Source organism: Lepisosteus oculatus, chromosome 3 (genome assembly GCF_040954835.1).
Source record: "Lepisosteus oculatus isolate fLepOcu1 chromosome 3, fLepOcu1.hap2, whole genome shotgun sequence".
NCBI classification, from domain to species: domain Eukaryota; kingdom Metazoa; phylum Chordata; class Actinopteri; order Semionotiformes; family Lepisosteidae; genus Lepisosteus; species Lepisosteus oculatus.
The window spans coordinates 10824373-10844220 of record NC_090698.1 but is presented as its reverse complement, the minus strand read 5'-3'; the positions used below and the strand labels follow the sequence as shown (position 1 = coordinate 10844220).

The 19848-nt window shown below is 52.8% G+C and overlaps 1 protein-coding gene across 9 annotated transcripts in view; it reads left to right on the top strand.

Moving 5' to 3' along the window:
- LOC102694789 (disks large homolog 4-like) overlaps positions 1-19848 on the top strand; it is a 111818-nt gene that overhangs the window by 37512 nt on the left and 54458 nt on the right. The window contains exon 1 of one of the 9 annotated variants that reach the window (XM_069186786.1): positions 9766-10603. The exons of 7 other annotated variants lie outside the window; for them this stretch is intronic. In XM_069186786.1, coding sequence (XP_069042887.1) covers positions 10487-10603 — 117 coding nt within the window. In that variant the 5' untranslated portion in view covers positions 9766-10486. Of the gene's footprint in view, positions 1-9765; positions 10604-19848 lie in introns of those variants that run through there. One more of the 9 variants, XM_069186784.1, reaches the window with a different exon arrangement.

The window sequence follows — 19848 nt, the reverse complement described above, 5'->3', positions numbered from 1 at the left end:
GTCCGCGAGCGGCACGGCGCTGTTGGAGGAGTCAGGAGTGCTTCACCAGGCGGTACTGGGATTTGTCTGCATTCCATAGTGCCGAGAAGAACTTCAATTAAGGGGGCAGTGGTGCTGTAATTAAGTGCAGAATGGCGCTGTAATTAGAGAATTGTGCAGTGATGAATTAACGAATTAGAAAGTGGAGCCACACCGCCATTCCTGGTGAAACTGTCCGCTGTGCAGCGGCTGCGATTCAGCTGGCGGCAGGCACCCTAAAACAAGCAGGTTTCTTTGAAGGAAGAGGGGAAAAAAGAATTATTGTTCTTAATTTGTTGATTGAAACAGGTGCCCTAACGCGACAGTGACTGTGGAAGTCAAATCGTGTTTCTGAAGAAACTCTCATTCTCTTCCCGGCTGCTCATTATTTCACTGGTGCAATAATTCAGTTAACTGGGGAAAACCTTTAACATGTCCGCAGGCTGTAATTCTTTGGCTATTTTATCTTGAATTACTGTCAGCAGCCCCACTGACCGAGGTGGGGCAGTCTTCTCAGCCCGCTGCACAGGAGCGCCCCCCTGTGGCTGGCCTGTGTGCTGCTGCCGCTGAGGGCCGTGTTGGCCTCCCAGTTGGCTCTCACTCTAGCGAGCTGGTCAGCGATTGGCCATATCCAGCCTGGGTGGCTGCCAGTGAGGAGGGGGCTGTTTGCAGTGCTGGTTTTCTGAGAAGTAAAAGCGGGAATCTGCTTGTGCAGGTTTCCCTGTCTCTGGCCTCAGCACGGCGCCCCCGTGTGGCGAGGGCGGGCGGTGGCGAGGTGTCCGTGTTCCCTGACATGTCGCAGGCGAGCGCCGGCCGTCCCGTCGCACTCAGCGATTCGCTCATCTGGGCAGTGGCTGAGGTTCTGTCTGCGGGCCACAGAGCACAGAACCTGCTGCAGGGAGACTGGACTGACCGGCGGGCCTCCTGCTTCCTTCAGGCCCTCGCCTACTTCAGTGTGAACACGAGGAAGAACACAGCGAGCAGAGCTCCTTTCAGCCCAGCTGATTCGTCTGCTTGCTCATGAGCTCACTGATCCCAGAGTTCGGTGACGCCAGCCTGCCCGGGCCTAGACTCCAACTCGGACAAGGGCTTCGCTCCTTCCGAGACGTGCTGGCAGCTTGGGCTGGGGCTCAGCTCAGACGAAGTCTCCTTTCAATCACCGAATAGCAAGATTTTCCAAAAACCAAAACAAAGCAGAACCTTTGCTTAGAAGCTATAGTGACTTCAGACTGGAGACGGAAGAGGTGTTGAAGGCAAAAATCAAATTGATATTTTTCACTTAAACATAAATCAAATGAGGCTTTTCAGATGCGTGATGGATGTTAAAACAAATTCTGCTCGCGATAAACTATCCAGAGGTGTTCTTGAATACAGGGCTCATAATGCTCTTAGGTTATGCTGTCAGATTGATTATTGATTGGTTAATTGATTTCTGTTGACTGTTTCACATTGGACCTGAACTACAGTTGCCTTTTCATTGTGACCACTCCAGTCCCAGTGCACGCACTGCCTGGATGTGTGCCCTTCATTGGGGTTGCAGCAAACCTGCACATCACAGATTCGTGTTCTTGCCACAGCTGTGTGTGTGTGTGTGTGTGTGTGTGTGTGTGTGTGTGTGTGTGCGCAGAACAAGAAATCTCCAGGTGTGTGTACCAGTGGGGGGCGTGGTGAGGACTCTCTGGGCAGGCCCCACTATGTTTTACTCAGCCAACGTTTCACAGAAAGGGGGCGCTCTTGAGCAACAAGCCGAGCACACCTTGGCAGACTTGAGGCCACACCCCCCCAGCAGCACTTGGCTTATCGTGCACCGCCACTTGTGGACACCCCAGTCTTGGGGGGCTGTTGACTGAGCCCAGACTGGAGGGGTGTTGTCTTGCCCGTGGGTGTGAGAGCTCGCTGGCTGGGCTCTGTGACTGGGAGCTGTTGTTTGACCAGGAACTGCTGTTAAACACATGAGTTGGTTATTTGTGTCCTTCCTGTTTGGAATCACAATCAAGGTTAGGGCTCTGTTTTCGAAGCAGGATATCCATGGAAACCAGTGAACGTTCCAGATTGAACTGTACGTGCTGCAGAGCGGAGACTCGCACAGGAGAGCGGAGAGAGAGGGAGAGATGGGAGCACAGCGAGGGAGACGAGAGGAGAGAGAAGGGAGATGGGAGGGAAAAGAGATGGGAGGAGAGAGGAGAGAGGGGGAGAGAGGGAGATGGGAGGGTTGCTGAGTGTCATTTGCTCCCAACTATTCAATTCCAAACAACTTTATTGGCATGACTGATAAATAACAGTGTTGCAGTGTTGCAGATACACCCAACACAGCAACAACTGTACATTCATGTATAATACAAATACATCACTGAACATTAACATACAACATACAACACAGAACACTATTGAGAGACAGGCTCACTGTTCCTCAGGCTGTGACAGGAAATCACACACTGTACAGGGCTGCCTGCTCAATTGAGTTCCCTTCCCCCTCTCCCAGTAGGATAGGAAGCCTGTTCTCATTCTGGCAGGTATGGGAATTCTGGTATTAGATTTGTTATTTTTGGGAAGAATGTTTGTCTCCATGCAGTAGCAAGTGCACCTCTGTCTCTGTTTCTCCCTGCTGGTAGTGGGAGCACAGCCTGTCCTCTCTGGGCAGCCAGGTCTACCTGTGTCGCCCGGTTTCTATGGCCAGTCCCTGTACTTTGTCAGGATCTGTTTCTTTTTGCTATTTCTTACCCTGGTCAGATATTCAGATAGTGTGTTATTCAAATCATCCAATTCAAATTGTGATAGTGTGATATTCAAATCATCTGTTTAAGATTCTGTTCCATTCTGGATTGTGTAGTGCTTGTGTGTGTGTCCTCGTGGGTAAGGTGGTGGTGTTTCTCTTCTGCTGTGATTTGGTTGAGTGTGGTTCGTGCTGTTTTAGCTGGCTGGTGTCGGTGAGCCTCTGGACCAGCTGGCTGAGGGAGCTCTTCTCCGGGCTCAGCTCCTGGCTCAGCAGGGCCTTGTGGTGGTACAAGTTCTGGGCAGTGTTTCTCAGGTGTAACCAGTATTTGATTGCTCTCATCTTTATGCTGATTAGTAATTGGTATTGGTCTAATTCAGCCCTGCATGTGCTGTTAGGAGTTTTTCTCTGTACTCGGGGGATGTTTTTACAAAACTCTGTGTGCGGTTTCTATGGGGTGTTTTGTCCCATTGAGTGTAATCCTGGTCGGTGAGTGGACCCCAGACTGCACTGCCATATAGGGCAATGGGTTGGATACACTTTCAAATTTGTATGGGAGGCATGATGTTGTGGAGGAACAAGTAATAGGTTTATTCCTTGCTAAAAATAAGAAGAAAGAAAACACAACGTTTCGGCCGTGGAGCCTTCTTCAGGTCACCTGAAGAAGACTCCACGGCTGAAACGTTGTGTTCTCTTTCTTCTTTTTTTCAGCATGGAATGAACCTATTACTTGTTCCTTTGCAGCCTACGCATGCTGACGCAGCTACCCACCTGAACTACTATGATGTTGTGGAGTCTACTTCGAATGGTGTAGTAGGTTCTGCATGCCTTCTCCTTCAGTGCCTTTGCTGCTAGGTCAGAACTCCCAGATGGACTGATTGTCAGTCTGAGGTATGTGTGGTATGTGTAGCTGGTTATTCCAGCTTCAGCTGGGCTCCCTGTAGCGACAGCAGGCTTTCCCTTGGCCTTCTCTCTGTGCAGGGTCCCATGGGCTCTTGGGGCTCCGTCCTGTGTCTGTGCTTTGCCATGTGAGGCGACCCAGAGGCTGCTGATCGCTGAATTCCTGCAGGGCAAACTGGACTGAACCTCTGAACTCTGCAGTGAGAGATCTGGTCTCAACATTGGTCCACAGAACCCTGAGCCAAAAGCTGAGAATCTGTTGGGCTGTCTTGACACTAGTGATGTACAGATGTTCTCTACAGATCTGATGGTGATGAGTGTGAATGTGAAGATACAGATGAGCTGGACTGAGTGTCTTTACAGTCTCTACAGATCTGATGGTGAGGAGTGTGAATGTGAAGATACAGATGAGCTGGACTGAGTGTCTTTACAGTCTCTACAGATCTGATGGTGATGAGTGTGAATGTGAAGATACAGATGAGCTGGACTGTGTCCTCACAGTCTACAGATTTAATGATTTTTTAAATCTTTTTTTTCTTGTATTGCAAGTTCTGTAGTATGTATATATGAAAAGGCTGTTACTTAAATGTCTTTTTAAATATGTGTAAGGGTTTGTGTATATATGTGTTTGCGTTGACAAATTGTGTGGATGTAATACCGCTGATTTAGAATCCCGTGTTTCTGTCGGCATCGCTGCTTGTGCGAGTTCGCGCCTGCATCAGTGTCAGTCGTATCTAAACGCATATAAACCTCAAGCCCGTGAGTTGTATAATTGAGACAAAACAGGGCTGTAGGTTCAGCGCTGTGTGAAAGCGCCACGCCTCGGACCCGGGTCTGTCGCCCCGTGCCGCCGGGGGCGCGCGGGCTCGTGCCGGGGTGGGAGCGGCAGCGCGCTCCTGTGCGCGGGCCCGCGGGCGCGCGCGCAGCCGCCCGCCGCAGTCAGTCCTGAGCGGAATGCACAATACCGCCGCCGGCCGGCTCCCCGGCCCCACCGCGCGGCCGCAGCCGCAACTGCACGTCGGCGACAGCCTCCCGCGCGGGAGGGCGTGCGATGGCTCAGTCCTGCTTTCAGTCTGGCAGTGCGAGACGCAGCGTGAAGCTGTAGCGGCGTCCTGTCGCAGCCCGGCCAGCTGAGCGAGTAACTGCCGTCAAGAGAAAGAGGTGTGATTGCTGCCGGATAGGCAGTTAATAACACGTTCCTGTTGTTTTAGGATGTGTTCTTGTTTGGCATGTCGTGTCCTTTTCCAAACCGCTTTGTACCCTCCGGTGTGGCGCAGAGCCGAGCGCAAGGCAGGGTACGCCCTGGGCAGGACGCCAGTCCATCACAGGACAAGTGCAAGCCAATCGTACATGGGGACACTCTGGAGGCCACGGTACAGGCTGAGGGGGGACATTTGGCCCAGACACTGGGAGAACTCCCTATTCTTATCGAGAAATGCCCGGGGATCTTTAATGACACTGAGGGTCAGGACCTCGGTTTAATGTCTCATCCGAAAGACGGTGTTCTTGCTTGTACTGGTAATAAGTAAGCCAGTAACTAGGACCAGGCCCTACAATCATTTTTGAAGGAATTATTTCGATATGAATGGCAATAGAATAGGAAATGCAGTAATTGTGCTGTGAAAATACCTCTCTGTGCTTCCTTTCCCCTGGCAGAGCTGAGCTCACCCAGGGGGAGCGAATTGGGATGGGGTGATGTCATCCCTTCGGACGCTCCGGTTTCAAACGTAAGATCAAAAGGATCTCCATCACAGAACCACTGCTGATATACCTGACCGCAGTACAGGCTTTCAACCCAAAGGCACACAACTTCCCTTCCACCAAACAGTACTGGACTAGCACAGCATCCCTGCTGTTAGCTCCGCGGAGTCCAGCATCCCGCTCCGTATGAATTCGTTTCCTGATTCGAACCCTGGCCATCCACGATGGCCATGACAGACGCACTACCAGCAGGACAGACCCACTGCTAAACCACCAGAACTCGAAGGAGATCAGTAGGGATGATCAGTATGCCGGCAGCATATCACCCTGCAACTCCCAGCTGGCAGCCCCACTGGAGCTCCGCAGGTGTGAGCCTGGCCAGTACCTGGATGGGAGACCTGCTGGGGAAAACTACGGCTGCTGCTGGAAGAGGTGTTAGTGGGGCCAGCAGGGGGCGCTCACCCTGTGGTCTGTGTGGGACCTAATGCCCCAGTAGAGTGATGGGGACACTATACTGTAAAAAGGCGCCGTCCTTCAGAGGAGATATAAAACCGAGGTCCTGACTCTCTGTGGTCATTAGAAATCCCAGGGTATTTCCCATAAAGAGTAGCGGTGTTACTCTGGCTTCCCAGATACATTTCCCATTGGCCTCTTAATAATCCCCATCTATGAACTGGCTTCATTACTCTGCTCTCCTCCCCACTGAGAGCTGGTGTGTGGGGAGAGTACTGGTGCACTATGGCTGCTGTTGCTGCTGCACACTGGTGGTGGTGGAGGGGAGTCCCCATTACCTGTAAAGCGCTTTGAATGGAGTGTCCAGAAGTGTAAGCAATTATTAATTCTTATTATTAAGGGCAGTGTGTGAGAGTGGGGGTTAAATCTGAGTCTGGTCCCCATTCCTCTCCTGCCATCAGCACCCGGGGGTTTTTAGGTACATCGTTTTGAAGTGTCTGTCTTGTCATTCTGAGGCAGAACTCATTTTCTCTGCTCTTCTTCTGATTACCATACAACCAGCAGCCCTTAACGACTTTGAAAAGTCAAACTCGCCGGGGCACTCTACTAAAAATTTTATGACACTGCTGCAGTAATTCACCTCAGTCTCACTACAGCATCAAATTATTTTAATCTGGAGAGCACAGTCTAAGAGCTCTGCGTTGTTAAGATGTTTGTTTTTCTATTTCTGGGCTTCTGAATAACTGTGTGGACTGCAGAAGGACATATATTGTCAGTGTTGTATCACAGAGAGAAAGATAGGTGTGGTCTGGACCTCAGAGAGACAGACAGGTTGGTTCCGGACCTCAGAGAGACAGATTGGTGTGCTCCGGACCTCAGAGAGACAGACAGGTGTGCTCCAGACATCAGAGAGATAGACAGGTGTGCTCCTGATCTCAGAGAGACAGACAGCTATGCTCTGGACCTCAGAGAGACAGATGTGCTCCAGACCTGAGAGAGACAGACAGGTGTGTTCTGGACCTCGGAGAGACAGACAGGTGTGCTCCTGATCTCAGAGAGACAGAAAGGTGTGCTCCTGATCTCAGAGAGACAGACAGGTGTGCTCTGGACCTCAGAGAGACAGACAGGTGTGCTCCTAATCTCGGAGAGACAGACAGGTGTGCTCTGGACCTCAGAGAGAAAGACAGGTGTGCTCCGGACCTCAGAGAGACAGACAGGTGTGCTCCTGATCTCAGAGAAAGGCTCAGAAAGGCTGCTGTTTGTCTGCTGGGAAGGGTTCCACTTCAAAAGGAGCATTAGGAAGCCCAGCTTCCTCATGGGGTAGCACAAACAGAAGGCCTGTCCCCCTCTGAGGGCTGCTGGCAGTCCTGCCCTCGTGCTCAGCTGGTGACCACCCAGCCAGTTAGCTGTGCTCTGCTCTCTGCAGTATCAATGCCAGAGGGTCCTGTGCAGCCATGCCCAGAGGCAACCAAGGCTGGAGGAAGTGAGAGCTCCTGACAGTCCAACAACATCCAGAACCCAGTTCTGGCCCCCAGGTCCCGGACACAGGGTGAAGAAAGAGCTCTCAGATACAATGAAAGCTCCGAATGTTTCTTCTTTAAGACAGCTCTGTACTACACAGGGCACTTATTCAACCAGCTGCGTGGGACACTACCACAGTGCATAGCAGTGCGTTCCTTATGTGGGCAGTGCCCAGGCCTCCCCACACAGGACAACTGACTGGAAGAGTCCCTGTGGGCACTGGTGATGAAGCGCCCCCTGGTGCCCACTGTCTGTCCCTGGCAGCGTGTTCCCTGTGTGGACCCCGTCTCACTGCCCAGTCCTCTCCACACTGCAGCTGTAGGGTGTGTGCTTTGCAGGACCCTGGTCAGCTCACTCGGAGGGGGGTGTGCTGGGGGTGGGCGGGCTGCCGGGCTGCAGATCCGAGCCGCAGGCCTCACTGCTTGGCTGAACCGCTTCAAATCGCCCCTGTCCGGCCCCGCTGTCCGCCTGGGCAGAGCGTGGCTGTGCCCCCGAGCGCCGGCGCCAGATTCCGGCCGTGGCGTGGCTAGGCGCCAGGCGAACAGGGCCAGGAGAGTCTGGAGGGCAGGTCACCTTGGCGCGCGCGGGTGTGTGTGTGTGTGTGAGAGGCGGAGGAGTCAGTGTCTCTGTCTGCCCTGACCTGTCATCCTCCCAGAGCTCCAGTACTGCCCTGTACCTGCGCCCCCACACTGCGCCAGCACCACACCACCCCACCCTTCCTAAGAGCAGCTGACCTGCACACATTCTTCTATGGGCAGCGGGTTCTGGGTGCTGGGGAGTTTTCGAATTGGTGTGCCGTACAACAATGTCCTGCAGAAAGCACGCAGAACTTAGCAACACGGGGCACACACAGGCTCGATGCCAGGTGCTGCAGAAGCAGTGCCGTGCAGTTCGCAACGCATCATCTTGCGTGACGGCGCGGAGATCGCAGTGCGTGCGGCTCCCGTGTCCGTCCGGAGAAACGCACTGCCGTCTGCAGCTTCCGTGCTCTGGAGCAGCCCGGCGCAGGGTGATCGATGATCTGCTGGAGTCATTAGAGGAGCCAGGGACAGTATCACGGCTCTGTCCGCACCAATAATATGATCAGCACCAACAATCATTTTAAAAGCCTCTGGCAACAAGACAGCACAGTACACAGGCACGCTGCCGTCCTCTGCCAGCACGAGAGGGTCTCCCTCTCTGCTGTGAAATAGGATCAGATAAGGAACGTCATTAAGGCTGAGTGTCTGAACATTATTGTTCAGAATAATGACTGTCATCTTTTTCCTGGACGGAGAATCGTGTTTCTTTAGCAGTAACGGTAATTGTGATCGTAGTGAGCACTCCTCTTGCAGAATACTCCCCATCAGCATTCCGAAAAGAACAATAACCATTAACAATCTTTTTTTATCTCTTCAGATTTGTTGAATCTGGCAGTTAACGCGGCGCTTTCGTTTACTGATGGATATAAAACGAGCCAGCCTGTTCCGTTTCCCCGCCTGAAAACATTAGTTTTCTCCCGCAGCTTCTTCTCAGCTGGTTGAACAGCTGGCCGCACCCTGACGCTAATTGAGCATTGATTTTTAAAAAAAGATCCTATTGATTATTGATTGTGGGTGAGGCCTGTGAGAAGGGTAGCACAGCCTGTGGGTCCCTAGGGCGAGGATGGGAGCCTGCAAGGGGAAACTAAGAGGCAGAGCATGCCGGACTGGGCCCAGCAGGTGTGTCTTTACTGAAGGAGTGGGGAGGCTGGGATAAGATGGCCAGTCAGCCCTGGTGTTGAAGCTGACGCCCTGAGCCATTGAGCCATTGAGCAGCCAGACTGGAGTTAGCTCCTCTAGCTTCTGGCTTTTCTCTTTCATAATAGTAAGAAAAGTATAGCTGTTTGCTAGGGAAGAGTTAAATATCGAAAAACAGTTCAGCACCACGGACAGGTCCCCTGACTCCTGCAGTCAGTTCCCCCGGCGGCCAGCAGGGGGAGCCGTGACGCTCTTTGGCCACTGCGCCCCGAACCAAACGGTCGTTTTGTTGTTTTGTTTTTTTTTCCTGAGCAGGCGGCCAAAAATAAAACTAACTGGGTTATCCGTTATCCGAGGAAATTCAAGGGGGCTGTGAAACAACAGATTAATCCGCTAATCTGCAGCCAGACACTGTGAAGAGCGAGAGAGGCGAAGCCACAGTCTGTAAGAGAAACCAGCCCGACTTCTACTCGGGGGGAAACAGCGTCTGACTCGCTCGGCAGTCTGAACACACGGGCGGGGCGAGGCCTGACCCGGGTAAATCACTCTTATGATTCGCTTTACCGATGCCTGTGCTTCTGGCGTTCAGATACCGGCTCCTCCTGTATTCGTTTTCTTCTCGTTCGGCCCCGCTGGCGGTGCCTTTGTAGATTCAAGCGGGCCTTTATATTCGAGATTTTAAGGTACAGCGTGCTGTATGGAATAAAATATTTTATTCAAGATGTAAGACGAGGAGCCTTTTCCTCCTGTCCCTCTGTCTCCCTCTCTCTCTCCTGCTGCATCTCCCGCTGCTCTCTGTATCCATTCCCTTTCTCTTCCCGACTCCTGTCTTTCTACCCCTTTCGCTCACGCTTGCCCGTTTGTCAGGATTCCTTTGGCTTGTCCCGCTCTTACTGTCATTACGGTAAAGGCGGGAGAGGACTCTTGCCAGCGTATTGGTTAGGGGATCTCCTGCCGGCTGTCAGTCAGCGGCGAGTGGGCGGGGGCGGGAGAGGGCTCTTGCCAGCCCATTGGCTAGGGGATCTCCTGCCGGCCGTCAGTCAGCGGCGAGTGGGCGGGAGCGGGAGAGGGCTCTGAGGCTCCGGTCGGGACGGAGTCATCCGGAGAAAGAAGGGAGCGGAGCGAGCGGCAGGGGTTAGGAGGCAACAACGAGAGCCGCCAAGGGTAGCAGATCATTCTGCAGTGCTCATGACGAAATTACCGATAGTACTAATGACAACAGAGAGCATGATGAGCGGCTGATGGATTTACGTGTTGGGTTATCAACATCTAAAAACCCGAGAGGAATTTACAGAGGCAAACTTGACAAAAAAAATCCCCGACATTACCGCATTAATGATACCGTATCTGTGTTCAAAACGCTGCGTCTCCGTGAGGAAGTACTGTACCGGACAGGGCTAGCGGGCTGAGAGCGGACCGAGCTGAGCCGAACCCGGGTTCAGGGACGCGTCAGCAGGTGTCTATGGGGCTCAGCGTGATGTCCCCCCCCGTGAGGAAGGTGAAGTGTTTCTCCCCCGTGATGTGCCAGTGCAAAGTGGTCTGTAGTAACCGGACACTCTCGCTCATGTTCGGCTGCAAGGTAAGCGCGCTGGAGCCGGGGAGCTGGGGGCAGTCCTTCACAAGAGACAGGGGCAGGGTGTGTGAGACAGGTGCAGTCCTTCACAAGAGACAGGGGCAGGGTGTGTGTGAGACAGGGGCAGGTTGTGTGAGAGGACAGGGACAGTCCTTCACAAGAGACAGGGGCAGGGTGTGTGAGAGACAGGGGCAGTCCTTCACAAGAGACAGGGGCAGGGTGTGTGAGAGGACAGGGACAGTCCTTCACAAGAGACAGGGGCAGGGTGTGTGAGACAGGTGCAGTCCTTCACAAGAGACAGGGGCAGGGTGTGTGTGAGACAGGGGCTGGTTGTGTGAGAGGACAGGGACAGTCCTTCACAAGAGACAGGGGCAGGGTGTGTGAGACAGGTGCAGTCCTTCACAAGAGACAGGGGCAGGGTGTGTGAGACAGGTGCAGTCCTTCACAAGAGACAGGGGCAGGTTGTGTGAGACAGGTGCAGTCCTTCACAAGAGACAGGGGCAGGGTGTGTGAGAGGACAGGGGCAGTCCTTCACAAGAGACAGGGGCAGGGTGTGTGAGAGGACAGGGGCAGTCCTTCAGAAGAGACGGGCAGGGTGTGTGAGAGACAGGGGCAGTCCTTCACAAGAGACAGGGGCAGGTTGTGTGAGACAGGGGCAGGGCGTGTGAGAGGACAGGGGCAGTCCTTCACAAGAGACGGGCAGGGTGTGTGAGAGACAGGGGCAGTCCTTCACAAGAGACAGGGGCAGGGTGTGTGAGAGGACAGGGGCAGTCCTTCACAAGAGACGGGCAGGGTGTGTGAGAGACAGGGGCAGTCCTTCACAAGAGACAGGGGCAGGGTGTGTGAGAGGACAGGGGCAGTCCTTCACAAGAGACAGGAAGGGTGTGAGAGACGGGGGCAGTCCTTCACAAGAGACAGGAAGGGTGTGAAAGACGGGGGCAGTCCTTCACAAGAGACAGGGGCAGGGTGTGAGAGACAGGAACAGTGTGGACACTGAGGGACAGTGTGGACGCTGAGAGGGACAGTGTGTGTGAGAGATAGTCCCTCTCTCAGGCTGTAGGCTGTTCTCCAGTCCCTCTCTCAGGCTGTAGGCTGTAGGCTGTTCTCCAGTCCCTCTCTCAGGCTGTAGACTGTTCTCCTGTCCCTCTCTCAGGCTGTAGACTGTTCTCCTGTCCCTCTCTCAGGCTGTAGACTGTTCTCCTGTCCCTCTCTCGGGCTGTAGGCTGTTCTCCAGTCCATCTCTCGGGCTGTAGACTGTTCTCCTCTCCCTCTCTCAGGCTGTAGGCTGTTCTCCTGTCCCTCTCTCGGGCTGTAGGCTGTTCTCCTGTCTCTCTCTCGGGCTGTAGGCTGTTCTCCTGTCCCTCTCTCAGGCTGTAGGTTGTTCTCCTGTCCCTCTCTCAGGCTGTAGGCTGTTCTCCTCTCCCTCTCTCAGGCTGTAGGCTGTTCTCCTGTCCCTCTCTCAGGCTGTAGACTGTTCTCCTCTCCGTCTCTCGGGCTGTAGGATGTTCTCCTGTCCCTCTCTTGGGCTGTAGGCTGTTCTCCTGTCCCTCTCTCAGGCTGTAGGCTGTTCTCCTCTCCCTCTCTCAGGCTGTAGGCTGTTCTCCTGTCCCTCTCTCAGGCTGTAGACTGTTCTCCTCCCCCTCTCTCGGGCTGTAGGCTGTTCTCCTGTCCCTCTCTTGGGCTGTAGACTGTTCTCCTCTCCCTCTCTTGGGCTGTAGGCTGTTCTCCAGTCCCTCTCTCAGGCTGTAGACTGTTCTCCTCTCCCTCTCTCGGGCTGTAGGTTGTTCTCCTGTCCCTCTCTCAGGCTGTAGGCTGTTCTCCTGTCCCTCTCTTGGGCTGTAGGCTGTTCTCCTGTCCCTCTCTCGGGCTGTAGGCTGTTCTCCTGTCCCTCTCTCCGGCTGTAGACTGTTCTCCTGTCCCTCTCTCAGGCTGTAGGCTGCTCTCCTGTCCCTCTCTCGGGCTGTAGGCTGTTCTCCTGTCCCTCTCTCAGGCTGTAGGCTGTTCTCCTGTCCTTCTCTCAGTCTGTAGGCTGTTCTCCTGTCCCTCTCTTGGGCTGTAGACTGTTCTCCTCTCCCTCTCTCGGGCTGTAGGCTGTTCTCCTGTCCCTCTCTTGGGCTGTAGGCTGTTCTCCAGTCCCTCTCTCAGGCTGGAGGCTGTTCTCCTGTCCCTCTCTCAGGCTGTAGGCTGTTCTCCTGTCCCTCTCTCAGGCTGTAGACTGTTCTCCTGTCCCTCTCTCAGGCTGTAGGCTGCTCTCCTGTCCCTCTCTCGGGCTGTAGGCTGTTCTCCTGTCCCTCTCTCAGGCTGTAGGCTGTTCTCCTGTCCTTCTCTCAGTCTGTAGGCTGTTCTCCTGTCCCTCTCTTGGGCTGTAGACTGTTCTCCTCTCCCTCTCTCGGGCTGTAGGCTGTTCTCCTGTCCCTCTCTTGGGCTGTAGGCTGTTCTCCAGTCCCTCTCTCAGGCTGGAGGCTGTTCTCCTCTCCCTCTCTCGGGCTGTAGGCTGTTCTCCTGTCCCTCTCTTGGGCTGTAGGCTGTTCTCCAGTCCCTCTCTCAGGCTGGAGGCTGTTCTCCTGTCCCTCTCTCAGGCTGGAGGCTGTTCTCCTGTCCCTCTCTCAGGCTGTAGGCTGTTCTCCTGTCCCTCTCTCAGGCTGTAGGCTGTTCTCCTGTCCACTTCTTTGGCTGTAGGCTGTTCTCTTTAATCTTTCTCTCACGTTGCAGTCTTATTTGTCTGCTGATGCTATCGCCATGGTTTCCAGCTGCTGTATCTGTTGCTAGGATTCCCCCTGTGAATGAGGCGTTGTTCAGTGACTCTGTGCTGGCCAGCCGTGACAGAGGAGCAGCGAGTGAGCCTGTGTGTGTGTGTGAAAGAGAGAGACATGATGAGTGCGTTATAGAAAGTTTCCATCAAGCCCCTTGTCATGTAGTCTCTCAGCTTTGAAAAGCTACTGTAAGCTACTGTGTATAGCATTATCAGCAGTGTGTTATCCAGTGTGGATTTAGCACACCTGCGCCGGAGTGGGGTACAAGGCAGTTACTCATCTGTAGTCTCTGGGATGTGGACCAAGATGGTGAGAATACAAATCTTAAAAGCCATGTAAAGGAACTGAGCAATACAAGTTTGGTTGAAGTCCTCTGTCCTTATATAGAACAGCATCACACTTCAGCACCTTGGTTTCTTGGTAGCTGACTGATCTGAAGGTCTTTTCCTGACAGTTCTTGAAGGATCCAGGGTAACTGGCCTTCACCAGGTGGCAGGGCAACTTGTTCCAGACACCCACCACCCTCTCTGCAAAGAACTTGACTGGACTCTCTCTTACTGTCTGTCTGGGTCCTTATTTCTCCCCTGCTCCTGATCTTCAGTCCTCTGGCATGACCTTGCCATTGACCCTTCCAGACGCTCAGTGGTGTCAAGTCCTCCCACAGCCTCTGCTTCTCAAGCCTAAAGAGACTGAGTGACTTTAACCTGTCTGTGACATGTCTTCCAGCCAGGTGATGCCTGCTGTGTCGACTTGCTCTTTGTCTCCCATCAGCTGCACTGTGTAGCTTCACACAGAGTCCCTCAGGCCTCCGAATGGCTGGGACATGTCTGTCTTCTGCACACGGCGCCCGAGGACCCAAGCAAGCGCCGAAAATTGTGTGTCACACCCCACGTGCTCTCCTCCTCTCCAGATTGCCCTGTCTGTGTGTGCCACTCCTTTCAGCTCTGGGATTATCCCGGTTGCTCTTGTTTCGTTTTCCGGCCCAGGGGGAGCCCTGCTGCGAAGCTCGGCCCGTCTTTCTCTTTCTGAGAGGAACCCTGCCCTGCTTGCTTGGCCGAGCGGCGCGGGATCGTGTCAGGAGACGCGGGGTGCTTGAACTGCTGTGCTCTGCGGCGGTGCCAGTCCTGCTGTGTGTCCATTCGCAGGAGCGCCCACTCTCTGAGGAGACCGCGTGCTCCCGACGGGGGGCTCCTACCGTGTGCTCCTGACGGGGGGCTCCATGTGGCTTGGCGCCAGCGCTTGTCCCCTGCATGTACAGTAATCTGGAGGACGGGGGCTGGCGCTCTGCTGCCCCTGTGGGCCTGCGGTGCCAGCAGAAAGGTCCAGCCCCAGCTGTGCAGCTTCGTTACTCCTTCACTGCTCCTGCTCTCGAGCTGCTGCTCGGCCACGCCGCCAGGACTCCTGACTCCCCTGCGGCTGGAGGATCCTGGACCGGATCAGACTGCTGCGCAGCGGGAGTCTCAGACTGGCGTGGCGCAATCGTTTCCCATTGATCGTTGTGTATTGAGCCTGTGTGAGTGAGTCCTGCTCCCTGATGCCCGTTAATTGTTCCTTGCAGTGAACCTGTCCATTGATTTTTCCTAGCAGAGATCCGATGCTCATGTATCTTTAATGATGCTGATTTATACAAGACCTTCACAGACTCCAAGGCCCTTCAGTTCACTCCTCAGCTGAATTCTGCTCTACCAAGTCTATGAAAACAATAGTTATAAATGCAACTATTTTCTACATAAAAGCTACAACTGCTTTGTACACAACAGTACACAGTATACCTACTGCAAACCTGTTATATATAATGTGCTCATCTGCTGAATGTACTATGTATGTACATCTGGTGTACATGTACTCCACGCACTGTACAGCTGCTGTATATGTACTGTACACACTATATATACTGTCCTGGTGTGTATCTACACTACAAACACTGTACTCCTGCTGTGTATACAGTATACTGTATATTCTATACATATTATACTCCTGGTATCCTGGTATACACATTCTGTATATATACACTGTAAACCTGCTGTATATACACACTGTACACACTGTACACTTGCTGTATATATACACCATACACACTGTACACCTGCTTTATATATACACTATAGACACAGTACACCTGCTGTATATACAGTATACACTATAGACACTGCACACCTGCTGTATATACGCACTGTACACACTGTACACACTGTACACCTGCTGTATACATACACTATAGACACTGTACACTCTGTACACCTGCTGTATACATACGCTATAGACACTGTACACCTGCTGTATACATACACTATATACACTGTACACCTGCTGTATACTGTATATACACTGTACACACTGTACACCTGCTGTATATTGTACACTCTATCACAGTGAATATTAGTCTAACTGCAGTGCAGTATATTGAATGTACTGCACATATTCTGCATAGCACACTATTACTTTCTATTTACAGTGAGTATACAGTACTGTACCAAGAGTGTGTCTCTCGTAGCTCAGTGAGGACACGCAGTCAGGCAATCCAGTCTCTCTGCTCCCTAATCCTTTAAAGCCCCTCCATTAATGGCTATTACAGAGAAAAAAAAGGCAGGAATTTACACTACTCTCTCTCTGTCTCTTGCTCCCTCCCTCATTCTCTATCTCTCTCCGTTAAAAATATTTTTTTTAATTCCAATGGAGTTATGGGTTCTTTAATGATTTAGAGCCTAGCGGTTTCACAGACTTTGCTGTTGGTGAGGTTTTGTTTAAGAGGCAGGCAGTGTGTGAGCAGTGTGTTGTTTAAGAGGCAGGCAGTGTGTGAGCAGTGTGTTGTAGTTTAAGAGGCAGGCAGTGTGTGAGCAGTGTGTTGTTGTTTAAGAGGCAGGCAGTGTGTGAGCAGTGTGTTGTTGTTTAAGAGGCAGGCAGTGTGTGAGCAGTGTGTTGTTGTTTAAGAGGCAGGCAGTGTGTGAGCAGTGTGTTGTTGTTTAAGAGGCAGGCAGTGTGTGAGCAGTGTGTTGTTGTTTAAGAGGCAGGCAGTGTGTGAGCAGTGTGTTGTTGTTTAAGAGGCAGGCAGTGTGTGAGCAGTGTGTTGTTGTTTAAGAGGCAGGCAGTGTGTGAGCAGTGTGTTGTTGTTTAAGAGGCAGGCAGTGTGTGAGCAGTGTGTTGTTGTTTAAGAGGCAGGCAGTGTGTGAGCAGTGTGTTATTTAAGAGGCAGGCAGTGTGTGAGCAGTGTGTTGTTGTTTAAGAGGCAGGCAGTGTGTGAGCAGTGTGTTGTTGTTTAAGAGGCAGGCAGTGTGTGAGCAGTGTGTTGTTGTTTAAGAGGCTGGCAGTGTGTGAGCAGTGTGTTGTTTAAGAGGCAGGCAGTGTGTGAGCAGTGTGTTGTTGTTTAAGAGGCAGGCAGTGTGTGAGCAGTGTGTTGTTGTTTAAGAGGCAGGCAGTGTGTGAGCAGTGTGTTGTTGTTTAAGAGGCAGGCAGTGTGTGAGCAGTGTGTTGTTGTTTAAGAGGCAGGCAGTGTGTGAGCAGTGTGTTGTTGTTTAAGAGGCAGGCAGTGTGTGAGCCGTGTGTTGTTGTTTAAGAGGCAGGCAGTGTGTGAGCAGTGTGTTGTTGTTAAGAGGCAGGCAGTGTGTGAGCAGTGTGTTGTTTAAGAGGCAGGCAGTGTGTGAGCAGTGTGTTGTTGTTTAAGAGGCAGGCAGTGTGTGAGCAGTGTGTTGTTGTTTAAGAGGCAGGCAGTGTGTGAGCAGTGTGTTGTTGTTTAAGAGGCAGGCAGTGTGTGAGCAGTGTGTTGTTGTTTAAGAGGCAGGCAGTGTGTGAGCAGTGTGTTGTTGTTTAAGAGGCAGGCAGTGTGTGAGCAGTGTGTTGTTGTTTAAGAGGCAGGCAGTGTGTGAGCAGTGTGTTGTTTAAGAGGCAGGCAGTGTGTGAGCAGTGTGTTGTTGTTTAAGAGGCAGGCAGTGTGTGAGCAGTGTGTTGTTGTTTAAGAGGCAGGCAGTGTGTGAGCAGTGTGTTGTTGTTTAAGAGGCAGGCAGTGTGTGAGCAGTGTGTTGTTTAAGAGGCAGGCAGTGTGTGAGCAGTGTGTTGTTGTTTAAGAGGCAGGCAGTGTGTGAGCAGTGTGTTGTTGTTTAAGAGGCAGGCAGTGTGTGAGCAGTGTGTTGTTGTTAAGAGGCAGGCAGTGTGTGAGCAGTGTGTTGTTGTTAAGAGGCAGGCAGTGTGTGAGCAGTGTGTTGTTGTTAAGAGGCAGGCAGTGTGTGAGCAGTGTGTTGTTGTTAAGAGGCAGGCAGTGTTGGGTTGGGTTGCTGTGTTTTAGTCATTTCAGACAGACGGACATACAGGCACTCGTGGCCTGGTGATGTTGCCGTGGTGACAGTCCAGCGATGCAGTTGCCAGGGGATCCCTGGGGCGTGTGTGTGAAACAGATTCTGTCCGTCTCCCAGTGAAAAGATTCCCCATCTGACTCACAGAGTGTCACACGTTCCAGCTTCAGCTGCACTCTCCATCCCTCACTCCTCCACTCTCACCATCCCTCACTCCTCCTCTCTCCCCATCCCTCACTCCTCCTCTCTCTCATCCCTCACTCCTCCTCTCTCTCCATCCCTCACTCCACTCTCACCATCCCTCACTCCTCCTCTCTCTCCATCTCTCACTCCTCCACTCTCACCATCCCTCACTCCTCTCTCTCCATCCCTCACTCCTCCACTCTCACCATCCCTCACTCCTCCTCTCTCTCCATCCCTCACTCCTCCACTCTCTCCATCCCTCACTCCTCCTCTCTCTCCATCCCTCACTCCTCCTCTCTCTCCTTCCCTCACTCCTCCTCTCTCTCCATCCCTCACTCCTCCTCTCTCCATCCCTCACTCTTCCTCTCTCCTTCCCTCACTCCTCCTCTCTCTTCTTCCTTCCCTCCATCCCTCACTCCTCCTCTCTCTCCATCCCCCCTCCTCCCTCCCAGGGCTGTCTGACAGTGGAGTCAGTGTGCCAGCTCTGGGGTGGGAGGCTGGCGAGGGCTAGCTCTCATTAACACGCTGCACAGGATCTCGGCACACACACTGCCCCTCTCTCCCTCCTCCCCTGTCAGTCCCACAGGCAGCGGGAGGGCTGTGTCAGTGTAATGTGAGATCAGCGCCGTGCTGACAGAAGGCCCCTTCCCCCTAGCTCACACTGCACTTTCCTGAACTGGACTGGGCCCGACACGTGCGGAACCAGGCTGCATGCCCCTCGGACTTCTACTGGACTCTGCAGAATTATACTGCAGGGTTTCAGACTGGCCGGTGGTCTGGCTGACCCGGGCTCTGCTGGAATTGGCTGTGCTGGTCTGGACTGGGCTAGGATGGGGTGGCTTCAGACTGGGAGAGCTGAGAGCTGGCAGGTATGGAGGGAGATGAAAGAAGTAGCAATAACAAGGAGAGACAAGCAGCAGGAACACCAAGGAATCGGTAGCAGCAGAGTGTGCAGGGCTCTTCCTCTGTAGTAACAGAGTGTGCAGGGCTCTTCCTCAGCAGTAACAGAGTGTACAGGGCTCTTCCTCTGTAGTAACAGAGTGTGCAGGGCTCTTCCTCAGCAGTAACAGAGTGTACAGGGCTCTTCCTCTGTAGTAACAGAGTGTGCAGGGCTCTTCCTCAGCAGTAACAGAGTGTGCAGGGCTCTTCCTCAGCAGTAACAGAGTGTGCAGGGCTCTTCCTCTGTAGTAACAGAGTGTGCAGGGCTCTTCCTCAGCAGTAACAGAGTGTGCAGGGCTCTTCCTCAGCAGTAACAGAGTGTGCAGGGCTCTTCCTCTGTAGTAACAGAGTGTACAGGGCTCTTCCTCAGTAGTAACAGTGTGTACAGGGCTCTTCCTCAGCAGTAACAGAGTGTACAGGGCTCTTCTTTAGTAGTAACAGAGTGTACAGGGCTCTTCCTCAGCAGTAACAGAGTGTGCAGGGCTCTTCCTCAGCAGTAACAGAGTGTGCAGGGCTCTTCCTCAGCAGTAACAGAGTGTAAGGGCTCTTCCTCAGCAGTAACAGAGTGTAAGGGCTCTTCCTCAGTAGTAACAGAGTGTACAGGGCTCTTCCTCAGCAGTAACAGAGTGTACAGGGCTCTTCCTCAGCAGTAACAGAATGTACAGGGCTCTTCTTTAGTAGTAACAGAGTGTACAGGGCTCTTCCTCAGCAGTAACAGAGTGTGCAGGGCTCTTCCTCAGCAGTAACAGAGTGTAAGGGCTCTTCCTCAGTAGTAACAGTGTGTACAGGGCTCTTCCTCAGCAGTAACAGAGTGAACAGGGCTCTTCTTTAGTAGTAACAGAGTGTACAGGGCTCTTCCTCAGTAGTAACAGAGTGTGCAGGGCTCTTCCTCAGTAGTAACAGAGTGTGCAGGGCTCTTCCTCAGTCGTAACAGAGTGTGCAGGGCTCTTCCTCAGTAGTAACAGAGTGTACAGGGCTCTTCCTCAGCAGTAACAGAGTGTACAGGGCTCTTCCTCAGCAGTAACAGAGTGTACAGGGCTCTTCTTTAGTAGTAACAGAGTGTGCAGGGCTCTTCCTCAGTAGTAACAGA